The sequence below is a fragment of the Somniosus microcephalus genome, chromosome 1 (assembly GCF_052327205.1).
Source record: "Somniosus microcephalus isolate GS21.2 chromosome 1, FLI_Smic_1.0, whole genome shotgun sequence".
NCBI classification, from domain to species: domain Eukaryota; kingdom Metazoa; phylum Chordata; class Chondrichthyes; order Squaliformes; family Somniosidae; genus Somniosus; species Somniosus microcephalus.
This window is the reverse complement of record NC_140987.1, coordinates 188,497,588-188,522,892: the sequence shown is the minus strand read 5'-3', so window position 1 is coordinate 188,522,892 and position 25,305 is coordinate 188,497,588. Positions and strand designations below refer to the sequence as shown.

At 44.0% G+C, this 25,305-nt stretch overlaps 1 protein-coding gene across 3 annotated transcripts in view; it reads left to right on the top strand.

Moving 5' to 3' along the window:
* Positions 1-25,305, top strand: part of rhobtb3 (Rho related BTB domain containing 3) — a 171,465-nt gene that overhangs the window by 5,676 nt on the left and 140,484 nt on the right. For all 3 annotated transcript variants that reach the window (XM_085988523.1, XM_085988531.1, XM_085988515.1), the window contains exon 3: positions 20,410-20,602. In XM_085988523.1, the coding sequence (XP_085844649.1) occupies positions 20,410-20,602 (193 nt within the window). The remainder of the gene's footprint in view (positions 1-20,409; positions 20,603-25,305) is intronic.

Genomic DNA, 25,305 nt, shown 5'->3' with positions numbered 1-25,305 from the left:
AGGAGACAGGGACAGGGTACTGAATTTGGATGATCAGCCATGATCTCATTAAATGGCGGAGCAGGCTCGAGGGGCCGAATGACCTACTGCTGCTCCTATCATCTATGTTTCTATGTTTCTATAAATTATTTGATTTTATTAAATTCATTTTCACAATGTGTCCTGATGGGATTTGAGCTAGTCCAGCTTCAAAACCATTACTTTACTTGACACTTTTAGCTCACATAGTACTGCCTTCAAGTTTAGATTTTGGCTTTGGACAGCCTGATTTTCAGATGACCTAATTCTGGAGAATAACCTATCCCACTTCCCCACTAAAGATTGAATGATACATACACAGTCGACGGCATCATATACAGTGGATCCTATGTCACTGGGACCAGTGGGAATTATGTAAGGCGTAGAGCAGGCCAGGGTGATAATGGGAATGTGAAGATGGATGAAAACTGGGTGTTTTGCATAATTACCCTTGAGGAACAGACTATTGATGCAGAACTTTCTTGTCGATGATAAACTTGGTGGGGTGGAGTCTGTGAGAGGGTAGATTGTACTTGTTCTGTGGAGAAAGCAGGCAGGAACTGATGTCCTAGGGGGAGTGTTTGCTAGTGCTGTGGGGGAGGGTTTAAACTAAAATGGCAGGGGGTTGGGAACCTGAGCAGGGAGACAGAGGAAAGGGAAACAAGGATAAAAGCAAAAGATAGGAAGGAGAAAAACAAAAGTGTCAGTCAGAGAAATCAACGGTTTAAATCAAACATGGCCACAGTAAATAATAATTCTAATAGGTCTAAGAGCGTTAAAAAAACAAGCCTGAAGGCTTTGTGTCTTAATGCGAGGAGCATTTGTAATAAGGTGGATGAATTGGCTGCGCAAATAGAAGTAAACAAATACGATTTGGTTGGGATTATGGAAACGTGGCTCAAGGAAGGCCAGGACTGGGAACTCAACATCCAGGGGTATTCGATATTCAGGAAAGATAGGCAAAAAGGAAAGGGAGGTGGGGTAGCATTACAGGTTAAAGAAGGGATTAACACAATTGTAATGAAGGATATTAGCTCTGATGAGGTGGAATCTGTATGGGTAGAATTGAGAAATACTAAGGGGAAAAAAAGTTAGTGGGAGTGGTTTATAGACCTCCAAACAGTAAGGCGGAGGTTGGGGATGGCATTAAAAGGGAAATTAAAGAAGCGTGCAATAAGGGCACAGCAGTCATCATGGGTGACTTTAATCTACATATAGATTGGGCCAACCAAATTAGTAACAATACTGTGGAGGAGGAATTCCTGGAGTGTTTACGGGATGGTTTCCTGGACCAATATGTCGAGGAACCAACCAGAGATCAGGCCATCTTAGACTGGGTATTATGTAACGAGAAAGGATTAATTAGCAATCTTGTTGTACGAGGCCCCTTGGGTCGGAGCGACCATAATATGATCGAATTCTTCATTAAGATGAAGAATGAAGTAGTTGACTCGGAGGCTAGGGTCCTCAATTTAAATAAAGGAAACTACGATGGTCTGAGGAGCGAGTTGGGTAGGATTGATTGGGGAATGGCACTCAAAGGGTTGACGGTGGATAGGCAATGGCAAACATTCAAAGACCGAATGGATGAACTACAGAATTTGTTCATCCCAGTTTGGCATAAAAATAAAACAAAAAAGGTGACCCAACCGTGGCTAACAAGGGAAATTAGGGATAGCATAAGGTCCAAGGAGAGGGCATATAAATTGGCCAGAAAAAGCAATAATCCTGAGGATTGGGAGCAGTTTAGGATTCAACAAAGGAGGACAAAGGGATTAATTAAGAAAGGGAAAATAGAATATGAGAGTAAGCTTGCAGGGAACATAAAAACTGACTGTAAAAGCTTTTATAGATATGTGAAGAGAAAAAGATTGGTGAAGTCAAGCGTAGGCCCCTTGCAGTCAGAATCGGGGGAATTTATAATGGGGAACAAAGAAATGGCAGACCAACTAAATACATATTTTGGTTCTGTCTTCACAAAGGAGGACACAAATAACCTCCCAGAGATGCCGGGGAACATAGGGTCTGATGAAAGGGTGGAACTGAAAGAAATCAGTATTTGTAGGGAAATGGTGTTAGGAAAATTGATGGGACTGAAGGCCGATAAATCCCCAGGGCCTGATAATCTACATCCCAGGGTACTTAAGGAAGTGGCCCTAGAAATAGTAGATGCATTGCTGGTCATCTTCCAGAACTCGATAGACTCTGGAACGGTACCCATGGATTGGCGGGTAGCTAATGTTACCCCACTATTCAAAAAAGGTGGTAGAGAAAAGGCGGGGAATTATAGACCGGTAAGCTTGACATCGGTAGTGGGGAAAATGCTAGAGTCCATTATAAAAGATGTAATAGCAGAGCACTTGGAAAGCAGTGACTGGATCGGACAAAGTCAACATGGATTTACAAAAGGTAAATCATGCTTGACTAATCTACTGGAATTTTTTGAGGATGTAACTGGTAAAATAGATAAGGGAGAACCAGTGGATGTGGTGTATTTGGACTTTCAGAAGGCTTTCGATAAGGTCCCGCATAAGAGATTAGCGTGTAAAGTTAAGGCACATGGGATTGGGGGCAAGGTATTGACTTGGATAGAGAACTGGTTGGCGGACAGAAAGCAATGAGTTGGAATAAACAGGTCGTTTTCCGAGTGACAGGCAGTGACTAGTGGGGTACCGCAAGGATCGGTCCTAGGACCCCAGCTGTTCACAATATATATTAATGATCTGGACGAGGGAATTGGATGTAATATCTTCAAATTTGCAGATGACACAAAGCTTGGTGGGAGGGTATGCTGTGAGGAGGATGTCGTGAAACTCCAGTACTATTTGGACAGGTTGGGTGATTGGGCAGAAACATGGCAAATGCACTATAATGTGGATAAATGTGAGGTTATCCACTTTGGTGGCAAAAACAGGAAGGCAGATTATTATTTGAATGGCAATAGATTGGGAGAAGGGGAAGTGCAAAGAGACCTGGGTGTTCTTGTGCACCAGTCGCTGAAGGTAAGCATGCAGGTGCAGCAGGCGGTTAAGAAGGCAAATGGTATGTTGGCCTTCATAGCAAGAGGGTTCGAATGCAAGAACAAGGATGTCTTGCTGCAGTTGTACAGGGCCTTGGTGAGACCACACCTTGAGTATTGTGTGCAGTTTTGGTCGCCTTACCTGAGGAAGGACGTTCTTGTCATGGAAGGAGTGCAGCGAAGATTCACCAGGCTGATACCTGGGCTGGCAGGAATGACGTATGAGGAGAGATTGTGTCGATTGGGCTTATACTCACTGGAGTTTAGATGATTGAGAGGGGATCTCATCGAAACCTATAAAATTCTGTCAGGCCTGGACAGACTAGATGCAGGAAGGATGTTTCTGATGGCCGGGGAGTCCAGAACCAGGGGTCATAGTCTAAGGATAAGGGGTAAGCCATTTAGGACTGAAATGAGGAGGAATTTCTTCACCCAGAGAGTGGTGAACCTGTGGAATTCTCTGCCACAGAGGGCGGTGGAGGCCAGTTCATTAAGTATATTCAAGAAAGAGTTGGATATATTTCTTAAGGCTAAAGGGATCAAGGGATATGGGGAGAAGGCAGGGACAGGGTACTGAATTTGGATGATCAGCCATGATCTCATTGAATGGCGGAGCAGGCTCGAAGGGCCGAATGGCCTGCTCCTGCTCCTATCTTCTATGTTTCTATGTAGATGGGACAAATGCCCCATGTTCTATGCCTTTATATGTTCCCTTTCTCCTCACTGCACTGCTGGGAATTGGATGGATGTACAGCCACCACTTTTGTAACATAATCTCTCTTCCTCTAGCTTCCTTTATTTTAAGTACCAATAAACACTTTTCCATTGATTAACAGTATTTCATCAACAAGTAGCAGGCCTTTGCATTTACTTATAAATAAAAGACACAATGGGGATCCCATTGCTAAATGAGGCATCAAACATCAGTAAATCAAGTACTGTGATTGTATTATCCTAGCCAGTCTGCAAAACACTGACAAATTACAACAGTAAATTGTGCTTTGGTTTTTCTATATAAATATATAGAAGTCCAAGTGCAATCTCCACATCTGATAATGAAAATATAAGATAGAGTGCATAACATCAATTATAGTGATTTTCAGATCGCTTATGCATTTTGAATGATTTTGAAAAATACATAGTCAGCACTCTTTGTTAGAAAGAGGCTTGGATTTATTTCCTCTGATGCATATATTTTCCTTCTCTTTGGCACTATCGTCATTCTTTTCTACTTCAATGTTTCCTTTTCTTTTTCTGGTTGTTTGTCTCTTTGCAGCAGTTTTACTGGATTTACTGGAATGGACTATGTTCTTGCAACTTCTGACCAGTTCCTTAAATCATTGTACCAAGCACCATTAAGAACAGATACTTTCATTTTCTCTGCCATTATCAAAGACTTTCATGTTGATGAGCTCCAAAAACTAGCAGTGTGTCTACACTCTTAAAGACCATGCTATATGTACTTGTTATAGAGGGAAAATAGAATCCCAGAAAGCAGTATGGCATTGTTTCATGCACTTAAAAAGCTCATGACATCAGTCATTAGAAATAGTATGTTCGGGCAGGAGAAACCTCTTTTTACAACTTTGCAATAAAAGGAGGAGGGAAAAACAACAAAAGATCAGATGTGCTAATTACTTTCACAAAGCGACAGCCACAGGATTTAATAGCCTGTAAACTGATTTTAAAATGTTGGAAAGAGGTGTAAAGTTCTGTAAGCATTTCAGGCATTTGAAAGCACATTGGAAAGACTGAGGGTAAGTTAGATATGACTCCAAAATGGAAGGGAATGTAGCAGAATATGTTTGGAAAAATCCAGCAGGAAAATTGGGCACAGTTAAGGTCTAAAGTTATTGGAGTAATTTGTGCAAACTCACTGATCCCGAGCTGCCAGCGGGAACCTGTGCTCAAGGAGAACTTGCATTATAGATTGGTCTACAACAATACAGAATCAATTTTCTGAACTGCTGCACTCCCCTTAACAGCAGTTCCCATCTGAGGGGGTAGGATTGGTGAATTTATCCTGAAGTTCACACCAGTGTGTTGAAGAATGCTCAAGATGAAGATGAGTTACTGATCCTGAAGTTTGTGTTGTCCTTGGTTCGGCACCGCCTCGATTTTAAAATTCTCATCCTTGTTTTCAAATCCCTCCACAGCCTTGCTCGTTATCTCTGTAACCTCCTCCAGCCGTACAATCCTCCGAGAACTCTGCGCTCCTCCAATTCTGATCTCTTGCACATCCCCGATTTTAATCGTTGCACCATTGGCAGCCATGCCTTCAGCTGCATCGGCCCTCTGGAATTCCCTCCCTAAACCTTTCCGCCTCTCTACCTCTCCTCCTTTAAGACGCTCCTTAAAACATACCTCTTTTCTGTCCTAATACCTCATTATGTGGCTCGGTGTTAAATTTTGTTTGATAACGCTCCTTTGTAGCGCCTTGGGACATTTTAGTACATTAAAGGCGCTATATAAATACAAGTGTTGTTGTTGTTGTTGTTGGTTGGCGCAGTATAGGAGGTCAAAAGCGGAAAGTCCAGAGGGGTAATGGAAGAATTAATTGAAGCGATGAGACAAGGGGAGGTCAGAATCATGTGTGCTTCTTAATTTGAATTTTCATTCTTGGTTCAATTCAAAACATAATTTCCTTTTTTGGTGTTTTCTGATGGAAATTGATCTGACAAAGTGAGATGCTAGTACTAAATATAGAATTTATTTTTTTAAATGAACTGCTTTGAAAAAACCTTGCATTCGAGAATTAATGAATTGAGTGCAGAAGTCCACCAACAATTACTATGTGCATGTATTGCATATCTATTATATGGTTCACAAACTTCTGTGACATGCATCCTTGGCTCCCACTCATCTATTACTACTGATAGATTGCTGTTTACTAAAGATTTTGAGAAAGTCAGCACCCCAATGGGAAATTTTGTTTTACAAAATTAATGAAGTTCTTCCACAATAGGATCACTTCTAGACCATTAGAAATCATTTGTTGATTGATAGAATATTAGTTAACCAAAGTGATGCCAGCAGTTTTTATCCATGAAGCAAGGCCATACTGCTTTTTCACATTCCATTTTTTCTATATGGCAAGTACATATAATATGGTCTCTAAGAGTGCAGGTATACTGCCAGTTTCGCATCTATGCAAACCAGTTTTAGGAGCACATCAATGCAAATGTGGTAGGGTAGCTTGGAATGCGGATCCCAATCTGGCTTGTGAGTACACTAAAGCCAGGTATGTGAAAGACCCTCCAGCTGCCCATCTGTTAAACTTTGCTGCTCTGGAGTATTACATTAGTCCGCTGTGAAGCCAGTTTCAAAAATACTAGGGCAAAGATTTTATAAATTTAGTAATGAATCTTTTTAATGTTGTGAAAAAGTGGATGCAGCCACGTAGACTCTCCTAACATTAAAACAAACAACAGAACAGCAGAACTCTCTCTTGTTCTGTGAGTCAGTGAAATACGTGCTAGAACCATTAAAATTTTTACTTTGGGCCCACAGATTATTGAGTCATCTCCCAGTACAGTCAACACTAGGCATGCTGACAGGTGTGCCATTGAGACTTCATGAAGTCTGTCAATAATGTTTGTGCAAAATGGATAGTGATATTCATTGTCTCATTGAAAGGCATGGAGGAGATCACGATGTATTGATTGAGCTGTTGCACTGCTGGATGAATGATACAAGTTGAATGTCAGTGCCATACAAGAACAGATCATTGTGAGGTTTCAGTAATACTGGTATAATTGACATTTTGATGTTAGGACAATAAAAAAGCAATTGCGTCCATAGAATGGAGGAGGTAGTATGTCAACTTTTTTTGTAAAAAGCCAACCAAATATTCATCAGTGGTCAGGGTATTTTGTAATATAGCATTGCAGTTGCCCTAATCTGTCTTCCACAGGGTACAGGGGTTGAAAATGGAAATCATTTTTTTCCTGTGATTGTTTAGGAAAAGGAATATTTCAAAAACATGTGTCAATCATTCTTTTGTAGGGCCCATGGAATTTAAATACAGTAACTCCCTTTAACAATCTTGTATGGTTGAATGCATTTGTGTGCAATTTCTAGTAATCTTTCCTATGGGTGCTTAATAGGGGCAATGAGTCAGCCAATTCCAGTCATCTAAGTTGATGGGTTTGCTTTGACATTCTGCTCAAAAAGCGTTGACCTGAAGCAAGCAAAATTCCAATTTATGACTTGTGAAGGTGGTTACTTTGTATTTCTTTTGCCTGAAAGTCCATAAGATTAGGTTTTTGGGAGTGTTTGAAGCTGAGCCTTAATTTCATGTACAGTGGTTTTTATAGATTGCTTGCTGTGCTTTTTACAATATGAAGCATTTGCAATTAATCTAGCTGAGAATTACCTTGAGTATCACCTTCAAAGCTTCTGGGATATCATTATCTTTTAGAACATCTTCATTTCTGCCGACAGAGAATCAATCTCACTGCATGAAGGATTCATTCATATTTTACTTTCAGTGATCAGGGAATTCCAACCTATAGTCCGTTTATTCTATGTGGGATTGTGATTAGAAAGTACTGTTGTGCCAATGTCAACAGACACTAAGGCCACGATTTTCTCCTAGGTGTCGGGATGGGGGCGGTTCAGCTGGTTTCCGGGTTCCGGTCCCGCCCCCAGCTGCCTCCGCTCCAGACGTGATTTTCCCTTGATTGGCCTTATTAAGCCCGCCCTGCAGGCTTACTGGCCAATTAACAGGAAACGAGCCGGATGACGTCATTTGATGACGTGTCATCGGCCAGTTTCCTTAAAGGGACCATGCACAATTTTATTTTGACAGTTGATTTTTCAGTGTTTGACAGCATTGAGGTGCTGAAAACACCGACAATCACTGCACAAAGGTGAACTCTTGCATCCAGGCTCTCCAATGACTCCCTCCATATGCTGGAATAGATGGCAGCTGCAAGTGAGATGACAGAAGCGACCTGTCACTGGTGAGAGAGGTTGTCCCAATGAGGTGGCACTGGACATACAGTTGGATTAAAAAACTTGTAAGCTAAAGAAATCAGTATATGTATTAAAAATGCAGTAACCAACATTTTCTTTGCTCTGAAACTCACCATGTGCAACATGGCATCCTTGACATCACTTCTGCAGCTGTCATTTTTTCTCAAACATTAGACCAGATTCACAACATGGTGCGAAACCCACCGTCAATCAAAACGACTTTAACCTCTGACCCGCCTCCAAACCCGCCCTCTGAGTGCCGGCAAAATCGCAGCCTATGCTTCCTACCAAGATGTTCTGCGGAGTCTAAATTAAGAAATCTCCAGTAATGAGACAGCCACATCTCTCCTATAATTATATTTCTTATCCTCCACTTTGTAGATTTCTGTCAATTATTGCTGATAAAAATAATTTAAAAATGTAAGAATGCAGGGTTAACAAAGAGGCGAATCAAACCATTTAACTTCTAGCACCTCTTTTCAGAACCACATCTGCCATATTCCTCTATTCTTTTCCAATGGAAAAGTAGATCTAGTCCACTTAGTGGCCTCGAAATTCGGTTCCTTAGCACCGGTTGTTATGACCATGGTTTTTAAAAAAAATGGCGTCTGCCTCGCTTCCACCTGCGTCTGGCGTGGCCCGCGCTGTTCGCCATCTTGGTGAGGGCGATGGCGCAGGTGGTACATGTTTGCACCGGCAGTATGCAGAGTAGGCAGATCGTGATGCTAACTTGACACACGACCTGCCATTTTTGACGTCGCCGCTCCAGTCAACGCCCTCTCCTAAACACGCACAGCTGAACACACGTTCAGCTGCACGAGGGGACACCCACCAGCGCTACTTAAAGGGATACATCCAACTTGCAGGTAAGTTGATTATTCCTTTTGTACTGGCTCTTGCAGAGTTTGTATGAATACCGGGTTGCTGGAAGACATTTAAAAAGTTGTGAAAGTGTGCGGGGAGTGCTGCTGGATGTTGGGAAGCCATTGGCTGCTACTGGAAGGTCTCTGAGTACACCACTTACTCCCAGTCATGGGGGCTCTCGTTACAGTCCCCTTTGTGATGCAGCATGACAGGGAGAGGAAGGCTCTCAGCAGGAGGCTGTACCAACCTGGGGTCTTCAGGGAGCACTTCTCCTACCTGCACCTAAGCCAGGAGTGTGTTCAGCGGCTCCGTTTCACCAAGGAGCTGGTCACAGAAATCTGCTACCTCTTGGAAGCAGACCTGCAGCCTCAGAGCAGGGTGATGACGGCTCTGTCGGTGGCCCTCAAGGTGACAGTGGCCCTGAATTTTTTCGCCAGCAGATACTTCCAGGCTGGAACAGGCGACATAGCAAACATCTCGCAGTTCACCATTCAGGGTTCACAAAGGCTCTGTACACTAGGAGAGGGGACTTCATTGTTTTCTCTCTAAACAGAGAGAAGGAGGGCACCATCGACTGCACCCACTTTGCGGGCACTGCATCTCAATGGTGAGATGTTCTGTTACCGCAAAGGGTACCACTCACATAATGTGCAGTTAGTGTGTGACCATGCCCAGCACATCATGATGGTGAATGCCCAGTATCCTGGCAGCAGTCATGATGCCATCATCCTGCACCAGTCCGCTGTGCCAGCAATCTTCCAGCCACCACATTGACCCGAGTGTGGCTGTTCGGAGACGAGGACTATCTGCTCTACACCTGGCTGAAGACTCCTCTCCGCAACCCCACCACTCGTGGCCAGCACTCATATAATGAGAGCCATGCTGCCATGAGGTACGTCATCGAGCAAATCATCGGTGTGCGGAAGCAATGATTCTGCTGTCTTGACCTCTCGGGAGGAGTCCTCCAGTACTCGCCGGAGAGGGTGTCCCAATTTGTGGTGGTCTGCTGCATCCTCCACAACTTGGTCATCATGAGGGCGCAGCCCTTGCCACCACGGGTTCCGTGATCACCTCAGGAGGAAGAGGAGGAGGAGGAGGAGGAAGGGAGGAGGCAGCCTGCACATCAGCGTTCCGGACGGGCTGTCCGTGAGCGCATCATCAGACTCTGGTTCCCCTGAATGAAATCCCAGATCCCCATTGCTCACCACTTCCCCATCTTACCATCCCTCTGTCACAGAACATCACAGCGTCCTTGTAATTTATGTGGGTAGAACAAATGAAGGACAGAGACACGAGTTGCTAGTTCATGTGCTTGCTTTACTAGGCCAGAGCAAACTGAGCATGCTCATACTAAACTATGTGACAAACCATGTGATAATACATTACACTGCTTTCCCCTTTAAAAAATTTACATATTCCCCTCTCAAATACAACAAAACTTTGGTCCCACCTTTCCCAGCATTACATGTACCACATAACAAAAACTCCTGGCTTTTTTTCTTTTAAATCAACTACAAATGAACTACAAGTTCCAGTTTACTAACAGGTTTGCGGAGCCTTCCTGATCTCCTTACAAAAGGGTTTTGTGTTGAACCAATTTTCGGGCTGTTTTGTTCTGTTTCCGAACTCAAAGATGATTCTGTTTCTATCTTAGATGTGTTTGAACTTATATATATGTTTCACTTCAATCTACTTTGCTGACAATTGATTCAAGATCACCGTCCAATCCAGGTCAGTAAACAAAGCTTCTAGCAATTGACGATCCCTGGATGTTCAGTATGAAGTTCAGTCAGAATTTTATCTCTCAAAGAAGTAGGTACCACAACTCTGCTCCCCACTTGAGACAACCTTGTTCACAAGACAATTCAGTATGACGGTTATGGAATGGTTTCAACTCTGTGTCCAGACGATCAGTCCATCCATTCAAGGTGTTTTCATACACTCTTTTCAGTACTGAGTCTTCAAGATTCAAGATAATTTTATTGCCATATGTAACTAGTACAATGGAATGCTTACTCCCCACTCACTCCCACAATACAAGCATATAAATATAAAAGCAAAAAGTAAAAACAAGTATAAATAAAAACAATAAGCAAATAAGCAGAAAGTATAGCAATAACAGTCCAAGTTGCAGGATATGATGAATAGTGCAAAAAAGCCTCAATTACCACTGGAAATAATTGTAATGTAATATGATAAATATATGGTAATATAAGTATAATATATATATTTACATAAACATATAACTATAATATGTGGGGCAGTGCGGTTAGCAGTTCAGTAGGCACACTGCCTGTGGATAGAAACTGTTCTTAAACCTGCTGGTCCTGGTTCGGATGCTGCGGTACCGACGTCCGGACCGCAGGAGGGAGAACAGTTTGTGCCCAGGGTGATTAGGGTCCTGGATGATGGAGCGGGCCTTGTTCCGGCACCTGGTCTGGAAGATCTCCTCGATGGACGGAAGTGCACACCCGATGATCTTTTCTGCCGTATTCACAACTCTCTGGATGGCTTTCTTGTTCTGTGCAGTGGTGTTACCATACCACACATTGACACCACTCGTCAGGACACTATGGTGCCGCGGTAAAAGTTCACAAGCCACTGTGTGCTTATGCCGCATTTCCTCAGGCACCGTAGAGGGTAGAGGCGCTGGTGTGCCTTCTTCAGCATAGCCTCAGTATTATGGTTCCAGGCCAGGTCATCGGAGATCTGCAGTCCCAGGAATCGGAAGCAACTGACGACTTCCACTGGTGTCCCGTCTATGCTGATGGGGCGATGGTTCCCTCGGTGGCTTCTGAAGTCCACGATGAGCTCCTTAGTCTTGCCAACGTTCAGGGCAAGGTTGTTGTCATTGCACCATCTCATCAGCTGGACTATCTCATCTCTGTACTCCGTCTCGTCATCGTTGCTTATCAGGCCAATTACTGTGGTGTCGTCGGCAAACTTGATAATCCGGTTGTTGCTGTGTATGGCTGTACAGTCATGTGTAAACAGAGAGTACAGCCAAGGACTGAGGCAGCAGCCTTGTGGCGCTCCGGTGTTGAGGACCAGAGTGGATGAAGTGTTGTTCCCTATTTTCACCACTTGAGGCCTACCAGTCAGGAAATCCAGAATCCAATTGCAGATGGGGGTGCCCAGGCCTAGGTCCCTCAGTTTCAGGACCAGCTTGGAGGGAATAATAGTATTAAATGCAGAGCTGTAGTCAATGAACAACAGTCTGACGTAAGTTTTGAGTCTCATCTGCAATCTCAGTTGCATTCACGGGAAAGTCTGTCAACTGCACCTAGTATGAAAATCTCACCTTCACTCCCAACACGAGTCCTCATGTGACAACTTGGACAAGGCTTCTGCGATTGTGTTTTGCTTTGAAGTGCGATATTCAATTGTGTAGTCATATTGTGACAACAACACTGCCCAACGTTGCATTCTTGATGCGGCCATTTCTGGTATGGTAGATTTGGGACCCAATATTGCTAGGAGCGATTTGTGATCGGTTATCAGGGTAAACTTTCTGCCGATCAGGAACTGTTGAAATTTCTTGATTCCAAACACTATGGTGAGTAGTTTCTTTCGCTCTTTTTGAGAGTTTGCAATGCAAACGCGTTTGATTTCTCTTGGCTGTCAGCCATTATGTGGCTTATGACAGCTCCCACATCATAGCTGGAAGCATCACACGCTAACTTAAGCTCATGCTCTGTGTCATAGTGCACAAGTACAGCATTGCTAAACAGACTTCTCTTACAAGCGTCGTAAGCTTCCGGTGGCGCTTTCGTCCACTTCCACTGGACATCCTTCTTGAGGAGCTTGTGCAATGGACTGGACCATTCCAAGGAAAGATCTTGGCCTAGAAATTCGGTAGGCTTAGCGCCGCTTTTGAGGCGCTAGAGGGCCTAGCGCCGGAGTTATGGCCAGTTTGGAAATTGAGTGGGTCCCTAAATCGGCGTTAGGCCGTTAGCGCTGCGCCGGCACCGATGACGTCATCGGTGTGCGCAGCGTCCCGGTTGCCATGGTAACCCGCCCGAACTCCGAAATTGACTTGCGGCCGCCTCGCCCGTGGCAGCCGCAAGCAACGTTCTGGCAGAGGTGCCTTACTGGACTTTGCGCCGGCGCATTAAAGGCCCCGCGGCGGCCGGCCGCTTTCCCGCCGGCCGCCTGGCCGCAGCTCCCTCCCCGGACTTCTCCCCCCCCCCCCCCGGGACAGATGCAAGCCCGGCACTTGTCCGAGGTGCCGGGCTCATTTTTACAATGATTTTCGTGGGCCGCGGCCGGGTGCAGGCAGCTCCTCCTTAAGGGAAGGAGGAGGCCTGCACTTCCCGAACCTGCCGCACCGCAGCGGGCGCCGCAGCACCGGAATAGCGCCGCAATTCAGCGCGTAGCGCCAGTTTTCAGGCGCAAACAGCTTTCAGCAGCGCCGGCAGCCGTTTGGGCGCAGAACTAGTGAATTTTTGGCCCGCCCAGTGCAACTTAGCTCCGGCACTAACTTCCGGCGCTAAAGCCGTCGCTGCGCCAAAACCCAATTTCTAGGCCCTTAACTCAGACACGTTCTGTGGCTTTGGAGCGTTGATGACAGCATCAACCTTTTCCTTCACTGGTTGCAAGCCATTTGCATTAACTTTCAGACCAAGGTACACAACCTCAGGCTGAACAAAAGCACTTTTGCTCCTTTTCAATTTGACATTGTGGGAATTCAACCTTTGAAGCACTAAATCTGACACTTCTAGATTTTCTTCCTCGCCTCTTGTTGCAATCAGCACATCGTCTTGATTACATAAGTAATTTGGAATTCCTTGCAAAATCTTATCCATCATAGCCTGGAAGATTTTGGGGGAGGACTTTACACCATACGGCAGCTTGGTGTATGAGTACTGTCCCTTGCGTGTATTGATAGTGAGACACTGTTGACTCTCTTTGTCAACATTCAGCTGAGCGTAAACATGTGACAGGTCAAGCTTGGAGTAAACCTTTGACCCAGAGAGTGCTTCATACAAATCTTGTGATGTAGTTAATGGATACTGCTCATCGTCAACTGCTTGGTTGATAGTAACTTTGTAGTCACTGCACAAGTGCACAGTTTTGTCTGCTTTGGGCACTACCACAATCGGGGTAGCCCATTCACTTTTGTCAGTTTTACTAGCACTCCGTTCTCTCTCAGATTCTCTAGCTCTTCCTCCACCTGACTTTTCAACGCATAGGGGACCGGCCTTGCCTTACAATAGACAGGCGTCGCAGTGATGCCCAGTGATGCCCTCATAACTGTCTGTGAACATGCTTTTGTACTTTTTCAGCATTGCGTTGAGTCGCTTCTTTGAAGCATCTACACTGAAGATGTTTTTCCAGTCTAGTTTTAACTTTCTCAACCAGTCTTTGCCCATGAGGGTTGGCCTGTTGTAGCTCGCTATAATAATAGACAGCTTTACTGACTGGCCATTGTGCTGAACATTACATTCCATTTGTCCACATGTCTCTAGGATTTCTCTGGAGTAGGTTTTTAACTCTACGGTATTCTTTGTAAGTGGTATTTGATTAAACTTACCCTCATATGTGTCCTTACTCTTGATAGAGCAGTCCGCCGCCGTGTTGATACACATATCAATATATTGCTTGTTGATCAAAAGTTTTGTACTGAAGTCTTTCTCACGGCTGTTAGCGATGCTGCTAGTGGAATAGATACAGTAGATGCCCAGTTCTTCAACATCAGGTGTGTTCACTTCAAAATTGTGAACTCCTCCCTTTTGCTGTCACGGCTTTGCATTGCCACTAGAATGGTTCTTACTTCCTGCTTTAGAGCTAGCTCTGCAAGCTGTTGAAATATGGCCTTGCTTCTGGCAGTGAAAACATTTCGCATTTCTGTATTGGGAGGACTGTGGTGAGTGATTTCCATTGCAGCGATAACAATTCACTGAACTGCTCTCACCGACATGCTTTTGACTTGGCCTCACAACTTTAGGTTTGGCGGTGGCTTTGTGAGTGGAGACCTCAGCTGCACTAGTCACTTGAGTTGGACAGAGCTCCCTAGCATTCTTAGACGCCATCTCCATAGATAGGGCAATTTTGCATGCTATGTCAAACGTTAGTTTCGGAGTGTTCAGTAACTTGGACTGTGTGTGTTCATCCACCAGTCCACACACAAACTTTTCTCGCAAAGCACGATCTAAAAATATGCCGAAGTTACAATGCAAAGATAGGTTCTTAAGAGCTACAATGTACTCACAGATGGTTTCATTTTGTTTTGGTTTCTGGTACCAAACTTATAGCTCTGCTATTTCTAATGGTTTTTGGTCAAAATGGTCCTCGAGTTTCTCGACAATGTCTTCAAACAACGCATGCTTTGCTTTCCCTGGTGCGAGTAGGTTTGTCAATGTTCCGTAAACATCTGGGCCGATCTCTGTTAGAAAAATTGTTTCTTTATGTTCACAAATTACTTTATTTTGAGCTTGAACATTCTCCTCTGCACCTTCGGTCTCAATAATGTTATTGGCCTTAAAAAAAATCTCCATCTGCTCAATGTAAGAACTGAATCGTTCGTGAGCTCGGTCATACATGCCGAGGCTTCCAATGAATCCCGCAGGCGCGGCCATGATTGTCCCGATCCCCTTGAAGAGTGACTCAGCACGCTACCTGTGTACCTGTGTGAATCAACACTGCTATTGCTGTGCATACATACACGTGAAGGCGAAGCACAGACGATTCTGCATGAGCATTAATGGTAAAACATCACAAAAATTCAGTTTAAGTGTCACAAATTCACCTTGTAATTGTCCACTCAAAGGTTGAATACTGTGTCCTTCCATGATCACTAAAAATGGCTTTGGGATCCCATCCTCGTCACCAAAAATGTAATATATGTGGGTAGAACAAATGAAGGACAGAGACACAAGTTGCTGGTTCATGTGCTTGCTTTACTAGGCCAGAGTGAACTTGAAGGGATAATTACTAGTCCTAGCCCTTTTCGGGCTACCCCGGATCAGGCGTATTCCCCAGACGTTCACCTTCAACTAAAGTTAGAGATAGCCGGATTCTATAAGATGCTTAATTGGGTCTAAAGGTTCAGGCCAACTCTCTCTAAAGGAAAGGAATGACTTGAAGATGTTACCGTCTTCCAGATAGCACTTTTAATAAGTTTAACTAGACTGCAACCTTCCAGATATTATGAGGGTCCGGAATACTCCCCCAGAATTCTGTAACTCCTCACCAAAGAGTGTACAGAGATTGAGTTCACGAGTTTGATACAGAAATACTCTGTGAGACAATTCTAAAAATATATAGATTTATTAAAGAACCGACATGTAGTTAACAGCTGGTGATTCAATCGCAACTTTAACAGTTCAAAATACAAATAGCTTACATTTCTTATTCTCAGAGATCCTTATTCTCAAATCTTAACTTTGTTACATTTTTACATTTCTAAGTCTTATTTCTAATCCAGAATACCCACCAAAATCAAATAAAAGTATCTCTTGATCCCCGAGACTCAAAGAGTTAAAAACCAACAGAGCCTGCCTCTGAAGTTGAGAATTGCCTGCCCCTTCCAGCGACTTCTGACTTTCTATCTGAAAGTTCCATATTTTATACTCTTTCTCTGATATATCCTTTGAAGTTTTGTGCTGATGTAAGCTAATTATCTCGTCATATCTCTGCTGACTTCTTTCTACTCTTACTGTCAATTCAGCTGTTAACTTTTAGAATCCTGTCTGCTGTATAGATGTTCAAACACTTATCATAAAAAATGGTTATAACAGATTTATCTCTGATGCCATTCTTACGAAAGGCTTCAAGTCAATTCTTAATATCACCTTAACTGGTTATAAGCAGACGTTGTGTCTCCTAACTGTTCGATTTTCAACACAAACACAATGTGATTGCTTGGTGCATCTATTGAAGTCATATTTACAAAGTCTTCTGTTTGTACCTTTTACAATATGTAAATCAAAAACACTTCAACTAGGGTGTTCTATGCATTTCTTAGCTACTTCAGTGGTTATATCACAGACGTTGTGTCTGCTTGTTCTAAGTTTAACATAAAACTATTTTACGGCAGGTATTTACTTTACTTGATGTCATTTTTTCAAAGGCACATTTTTTTTAATGTTCTGTGTTTCTGTTCTAAGTGTTAGTTTATAACACTTAACTTGGGCATTGCTATTGTGTTTCTTCCAATGTTCAGACATAGCGGAACATCCAACCTGCTGTTTCAACAGGACTATTGTTTTAGTATCAATCAACCAGTTCCCATTTCAAAAGCTTGTATGGTGTTTACAACTTTTGTGTTAACAAACCATCTTATCTCAGAAGCCTGTATTCTGTTTACAGCCTGTGTCTTTGAGGCTTTTAGGTTTTTAAACCCAGTTTTCATGTTTTAATAAAGTCAAAATTCCATTCATAGGGTGGTGTATCTTTCTGAAATATGGCTATTCCTTTACAAACTGAGCATGCTCATACTAAACCATGTGACAAACCATATGATAATACATTACAATCCTCTTGGCCACAATGCTGAAATGAAAGCTACTGCAAAACAAACATTCCAAACCATATTTGGAAATCATTCAATGCAATACTACATAACAAAGTCAACTAATTGCCCTTGTGCATTCCCTTAGTGTCTGTCTTCCGTGTGCCTTTGCCTGTCCTAGTGCTCCTACGAAGTGCTCCCCCAGTGGTGCAGCATGACTGGTGGAAGGCTGCTGACTTTCTATGGGGGAGACTGCAGATGACCTTGCAGGATGACCTTGAACAGCTCTGGGCCTGGAAGGCCCAGCCGTAGACTGCACCATCTCAGCATGGGCAGCAGCAGTCTGGGCTGGCTGGCTGGCTGACTGGCAACAGCAAGAGCACTAGTGGAGTGGCAGTGGTGGAAGTACGAATGCTGTCATCCTGAGAGAGGACAGCAGGTTTGTGCTCCACGGAGCCACTGCCACAAGTAATCTGTTAGAGGACAGATTGCTGGAGTGCTGTGACACTCTGCAAGCCCCTTTCCATACTGGTAAATGCAGCCACTGTGGCAGCAGTCTGAGCTTGGTGGCAGAAAGCTGAGCCTGCATGAGAGCAGTCTGAGTTTCCACTGCAGCACTCAGACATTGGGTCGCTTCTGTTTGTGCTGCAATGGAAGCTGAGACATCACCCATCGCATCCAGCATCATGGTTGGGTCCACAAGTGCACTAATGGAGTTGTTCATCACTTCCATCCTGGAAATCGTGGGCTCCAAGCTCTGCGCAAAGCCTTGTGCAAGGTTGGAGCTGGACCCCTCCATGCTCCTTGATAGTGACAAAGGCTTTCTGGTAGGCCAGCCAAAGCACCAAGCATTTCTGGTCATCAGCCTTCTTCTGAAGGCCACCCCAGCAAAGTCTTCATCTGAGTCCTCTGCAACAAAACTCGTGTACGACCTTGCCCTCTGGGGAGCTGGCAACTGTTCTACCCTGTCCCCCTGCCCTAGTTGCAGGCCATTGATGCCTGGTGACTCACCACGTGCAGGTCCTGTCTCTATACTACCCTCTAAAGTACGTGCAATGCCAGTTTCTGAGCTGGTGCCTATGAGTGTGAGATCGAGTGATGGTGTCTCTTCCTGAACTGGCTGGGAAGCTTGGAGTTCTTGGGTATCTGAAGGGAGAGTGGCACAAGGGTAAGGTTGTGGTGAGGGGAGAAGGGGAAGGCAAGATGTGCATGCTTACACCATCAGCAGCTTGTAAGTGAGAAGAGATTGTGGGATGAGGGGGAAGTGGGATTTGAGGAGAAGGATTAGGTATGAGCATACTGTTATCTTCAATGGTTTCAGCCTTGCTGATCGCCACGGCCCCAGTGACGGGCCCTCCATCAGGGTAAGGTTATGCAGCCGTGCCTGTGCCCCTTCAGGTAGCCCCTGCTGCCTCCTGTTATGCACCACCTTGGCCTGCAAGAGAAAGTGAAGTGTGTCAGTGAGTGTGGTGCAGAGTGTTTGGGTGATGTGCCTATCATGGTTGAATAGCTGGCAGTGTGTGCAAGGTGAGAGATGTGGGTGTGAGGCTTGCAGCAGTGGTAAGTGTATGAGGGTGTGGTGAAGCTATGATTGTGAGGTATGAGTCGTGATTGATAGAGATTGTTGGTAGGTGAGTGATAAGAGGTGTGGTGCATTGAGTATTGTGTGAGGCTAGTGGTGCAGATGGTGGGAGACGGCTTTGCAAGATACATTCACTGACCTTGACCACCCGTGTGAGGTCATTAAACTTCTTTTGGCACTGGATCCAGTTCCTCGGGGAAGACTGCTGGCAGTGAACGCTTCAGTTATCTGCTCCCACTGCCTTCTTACAGTGTATCTGGAGGGTCTCCTGGCTCCCTGCGGGTAGAAGACCTGTCTCCTCCAATTCTACCCCCTGCACTAAAGCCTCCAGTGCTTTGTCGGAGAACCTAGGTACACTTTTTCTGCTCTGTTGACCCATAACTGCCTTATAGTAGCCTTGACAATCAGTTCAATGAGGTGCTGAATACAGAATTCACCTCCCCTTTAAGAGTTTGACATTTTGTAAACTGACCATTGTGAGTTCCCAAAATTCACAAATGGTCAAACGCTATCTCAATGAAAATCTGAAATTCAGATCAATTTAAAGTCTTGAGCTGAAAGGTGCACAGACACTACACCAAAAAATCCACATGCCTGAAACATGGCCACTGCGCCTGTGCTTTCCTGTAGCTTCCTCCTCTTTCCCTGCACACCATGGCCACTGGATGGAAACAGTCAGAAGAAATTGACAGTAAAACCAAAAAATAATGAAAAAAATGTCTTGCTATCAGAAGCATGATGTGGAAGCAGATGCATCGCCCACATGTCTGGGTAGCTATGAGAGCGTTTATTCTCAATCCACTGGATAGGTTATCAATGTCAATAACCCGTCTGGTAGTTGTTGATGGTTATTGTTTTAAGTTAAGGACTGTTAATGAACATTGAACAGGACATGAAACATTAAATTGTTCTAATGGAAGGCCAGCGACCTGAAACGTTAACTCTATTTCTCTCCCCACAGATGCTGTCTGACCTGCTGAGTATTTCCAGCATTTTCTGTTTTTATATTAAATCTTTCTTAATCGTTTTACCTTCAGCAGTAATAAATAAAGAATTGTAATGCTAATCCATGTTTATTATACAAAGCTACATAAAGCAGCATCACCATTTAATACTACGAAAAGCACTCAGCTACTAGGCTCCCTTTATTTTGCAGTGTGAGGGATACTTCCCTCCAAGGCCTTGTGAGTGGATTTTTCCATTGGATGATTGCCAGTGAATTGTAGTGTGTGTGCATGTTGTGGGGAGGGAGCATGGTGGGCAGTGCAGGTACTCAGTTGCTAAAAAGGATTCTGAAGGTAACATGATCAGATGATGTTGGAATCCTTTCTAATCCTGTGCATAATTAAGTTAGCAGTGCTGACTTGCAGTACATGCTGTGGCTAAGAGTGAAAAAATGTTTCGGGATAGACCACTACATGAAAAGATTCTAACTACCCAATTCCATTTTGATTTTTCAATGTCACTCACTGAAAGTTCTCACCATCTCTTTGTTAGGATTTATTCGACAATGACTGGTATAGATCGCGGAATGTGATTGGGTTGGCAGACATCATCATCCTCAAATATTCCGTCAACGACAAAACCTCATTTCAAGAAGTGAAAGATAACTATGTGCCGATAATTAAGAGGATACTAAACCAGTGGACGGTTCCAGTAATAGTTGCTGCTGTTGGTACAAGACAAAATGGTGAGTAATGAAGGTTGTGCACATAACTTTCAGCTACATAGTGGGAAAACAATGTATGATGGTGTTAGTGTACTTTCTGTAACATTCATTCTGCCAATGTGATGATTCATATGTATTAAATGGATCAGAAATTGAAGAAAACAAGCCACATTCTGTCAATATTCTTTCCTGCTAATCTATGCTACTAGGCCACATTCCCAGTGTTTACCATGTTCAAATCAAAAGAGGTACACTTCCTGCTAATGGCTCAGAAGACAAACATATTGCATGGTGCTGTACTAAGTCAAACAGACCAAGATGGTCTCCAGTCTGATCCGAGGTGTAATGAGTTAACTGATCTCAGCCAAGTTGGTGAAGAGTGCTACATTGGCCACGGCATCTCTGGGCTAAAAAAGGGAGGAAAAATCAGTCAGGGTGTTTTCTGCTGTCCATTGCCCACTGACTCCTGCTGGAATGAATGAGTGCGTGCATGTATACTCACTGGAAAATAAGAAGTCCCCTCTCATAACAGGCCATTTTAGATTTAGTGATGAGTAATGAGCCTGAATTAGTCAATAATCTAACAGTGAGGGAACACTTAGTTTACAGTGACCATAACATAAGAACATAAGAAATAGGAGCAGGAGCAAGCCATTCGGCCCCTCGAGCCTGCTCCGCCATTTAATGAGATAATGGCTGATCCGATTTTGGTCTCAACTGCACTTTCCTGGTTGTTCCCCATAACTCTTGACTCCCCTGTTGCTCAAAAATCTGTCTATCTCAGCCTTGAATATATTCAATGACTCAACTTCCACAGCTCTCTGGGGTAAAGAATTCCAAAGATTCACGATCCTCTGAAAGAAGAAATTCCTCCTCATCTCTGTCTTAAATGGGCGACCCCTTATTCTGAGACTACGCCCCCTTGTTCTAGATTGCCCCACGAGGGGAAACATCCTCTCAGCATCTACCCTGTCCAACTCCCTCAGAATCTTATATGTTTCAATAAGATCACCTCTCATTCTTCTAAACTTCAATGAGTTTAGGCCTAACCTGCTCAACCTTTCCTCATAAGACAACCCTTTCATCCCAGGAATCAACCTAATGACCTTCTCTGAACTGCCTCCAATGCAAAGTATATCCCTCCTTAAGGGGACCAAAACTGTACGCAGTACTCCAGGTGTGGTCTCACTAGCGCCCTGTACAGTTGTAGCATGACTTCCCTACTTTTATACTCCATCCCCCTTGAAATAAAGGCCAACATTCCATTTGCCTTCCTAATTACTTGCTGCACCTGCATGTTAACCTTTTGTGTTTCCTGTATGAGGGCACCTAAATCCCTCTGTATCTCAGCATTCTGTAGTCTTTCTCCATTTAAATAATATTTTTCTTTTCTATTGTTCCTACCAAAGTGGATAACTTCACATTTTCCCACATTGTACTCCATCTGCCAAATTCTTGCCCACTCACTTAACCTCTCTATATCCCTTTGCAGACTCTTTATGATCTCCTCACAACTTGCTTTCCCACCTATCTTTGTATCGTCTGCAAATTTGGCGACAAGACACTCGCTTCCTTCATCCAAGTCATTAATATAGATTGAAAATAGTTGAGGCCCGAGCACTGATCCCTGTGGCACCCCACTAGTTACAGTTTGCCATCCTGAAAATGACCCATTTATCCCAACTCTGTTTTCTGTTAGTTAGACAATCCTCTATACAATCTAATATATTACCCCCAACACCATGAGCTCTTATCTTATGCAATAACCTTTTATGTGGCACCTTATCAAATGCCTTTTGGAAATCCAAATACACTACATCTACTGGTTCCCCTTTATCCACCCTGCTCATTACCTTCTCAAAGAACTCTAATAGATTTGTCAAACACGATTTCCCTTTCATAAAACCATGTTGACTCTGTTTGATCGTATTATGATTTTCTAAATGCCCTTCTACTACTTCCTTAATAATGGATTCGAGCATTTTGCCAATGACAGATGTTAGGCTAACTGGCCTATAGTTTCCTGCTTTCTGTCTCCCTCTTTTGAATAAGGGCGTTACATTTGCAGTTTTCCAATCCCCTGGGACTTTTCCAGATTCAAAGGAATTTTGGAAGATTACAACCAATACATCCATTATCTCAGTAGCCAATTCTTTTAAGATCCTAGGATGCAGGCCATCATGTTTGAGAAGGAGATGGGTGAGTCACGAATCAAGGTTTTACATTTAGTTAAGGCTGACTTTGGAGAGATGAGGCAGGAATTGACCACAATAGACTGGACAGAACTATTAAAAGTTAAAATTAAGGATGAACAGTGGGAGGTGTTCAAAAAAGTATTTGGTAGAATACAAGACCTTTATATACCCCTAAAGGGCAAGATCTCTATGTGTGTAATTAAACAATCTTGGTCAACAAGTGAAGTGAGAGATAATATAAAAGTAAAAGAAAGGGCTTATACAAAAGCAAAGATCAGTCGAGATCCTGTGAACTGGGAGTGATATAAAGAACAGCAAAGGGATACAAAGAAAGTGGTAAGAGCTGCAAAAAGTGAATATGACAAAAAGCTGGTGAGGGATATCAAGGACAACACTCATGGTTTTTACAAATATATTAAGAGAAAGAGGGTGGCTAAGAGTAGTGTGGGCCCCTTAATGACTGACGCAGGTGATACTGTAATTGAAACTCAGGAAATGGTAGACTTACTAAATAGCTCTTTTGTATTGGTCTTCACAGTAGAGGATGAGGATAGAGTACCAGGGAAACAAGGAAAACTAAAAATAAATTAAGGGGATAAACTAACTAGATTCAATAAAAGTCAAAAAACAGTAATGGAGAAACTAATGAGTAGAAAAATCTTCAGGGCCTGATGGTTTCCACCCCAGGGAATTAAAAGAAGTTGGTGAGGAAATTGTTGATGTGTTAGTCATGATCTTCTAAAACTCTTTCTATTCAAGAATTGTCCTCTTGGATTGGAAAACTGCCAACGTCATTCTATTATTTAAGAAGGGTAAAAGAGATAAACTAAGAAATTATAGGCCTATTAGTCTAATGTCAGTTGTGGGGAAGTTACTAGAATCTGTTATTAGGGACCGAGTGACTGAGCATTTGGACAAATATGAGCTGATCAGAGAGAGCCAGCTTTGATTTATAAAGGGTAAGTCATGTCTAACGAACCTAGTTAAATTTTTTGATGTAACAAACATAGTAGATAAGGAAGTGTCTATGAATGTTATTTATATGAACTTCCAGAAGGCATTCAAAAAGGTTCCACATAAGAGACTGTTAACAAACATGAGAGCGAAGGGTCATTGACCTAAAACATTGGCTCTGTTTCTCTCTCTACAGATGCTGCCTGACCTGCTGAGTATTTCCAACATTTTCTGTTTGTATATGAGAACGCATGGAATTGGAGGCAACATATTGGCTTGGATAGCGAATTGGTTAGGAGGCATGAGACAGAGAGTAGGGATAATGGGGGAGAAATTCAGTAGGTTGCGCCACCCATTAGCGCCTTAAGAGGGCGCTAAGTGGGTCGCAAGCCAACTGGCGCCCGGGCGCGGCACTGCCCACGCCTCCCGCTAAATTCCGCGGGACGTTAGTGGTGGCGCTAACCATTAGCGCTGCGCCGCTGCCGATGACGTCATCGGTGTGCACAGTGCCCCGCTGACGCCCCCCCCCCCCGCGATATTCGGCAGCGCCCCCTGATTTACCGCCGGACGCTATGTCCGATGGGTTCAGGGGGGCCTACCTGTGGCCGGGGAGGCGCAAATTAAAGGCGAGGTGCGGGGCGGCCATTTTTGTTGTTAGCCTCCTGCCAGCACCTGCCTGCGCTCCCGTCCCCGGCCTCCTGAACCCCCCCGCCCCCCCGCGGAGTGCCGGCTGCGCTCCAAGAGCCCGGCACTTCTCATTGGTGCTGGGCTCTTTTGCCTGCACTCCCGATCCTCGGGGGCCCAGCTGGGCCCCAGATCGCACTGCACAAGGCCCCTCCCCTTTAAGAAGGGGAGGAAGGCCTGCAATACCGCAGCGCGACGTGCCGCAGCGTGTGGCGCTGCGGCACGTAGCGCCACGATATTCATTCGCAGCGCCCCAAGAGGGATGCGGGGCGCCTCCAGTAGCGCCGCGCTTCCCTTTGGGGCGCAACCACTCAATTTCCGGTGTGGGGGCGCGAATGTTTCCGGGGCGCTACTTTTAGCGCCCTGGCAAGGCTGGCGCCCCAAACGGGGCTATACTCAATTTCTCCCCTAATGTGTATATACTCAAATTGGCAGGATATGTCTAATGTTGTTCCCTAGGGTTCTGTACTGGGGCCTCAGCTTTTCACTATATTCACAAATGACTTGGATGAAGTAATAGAGAGCTGTATATCTAAGTTTGCTGATAGGTGGTACAGTAAATAGTGTAGATGGGAGCAGAATGTTGCGAAGGGACATTGATAGATTAAGTGAGTGGGTAAAACTGTAGCAGATGCAGTTCAATGTAGGAAAGTGTGAGGCCATCCACTTTGGAGCTAAGAAAGATAGATCAGAATATTTTCAAACTGGCATGAAGTTAAGAACTGTGGACGAGCAGAGAGGTTTAGGGGTCCAAGTACAGAAATCTCTAAAAGCTAGTGGGTGGGTGAAAAAAATAACAGAATGACTGTTGCCAACGAACTGGAAGCTGCTGCCAATGACTGGAAGCTGTGTTGGTTTAAGTATTAATGTATAATAATATTGTAATACCGC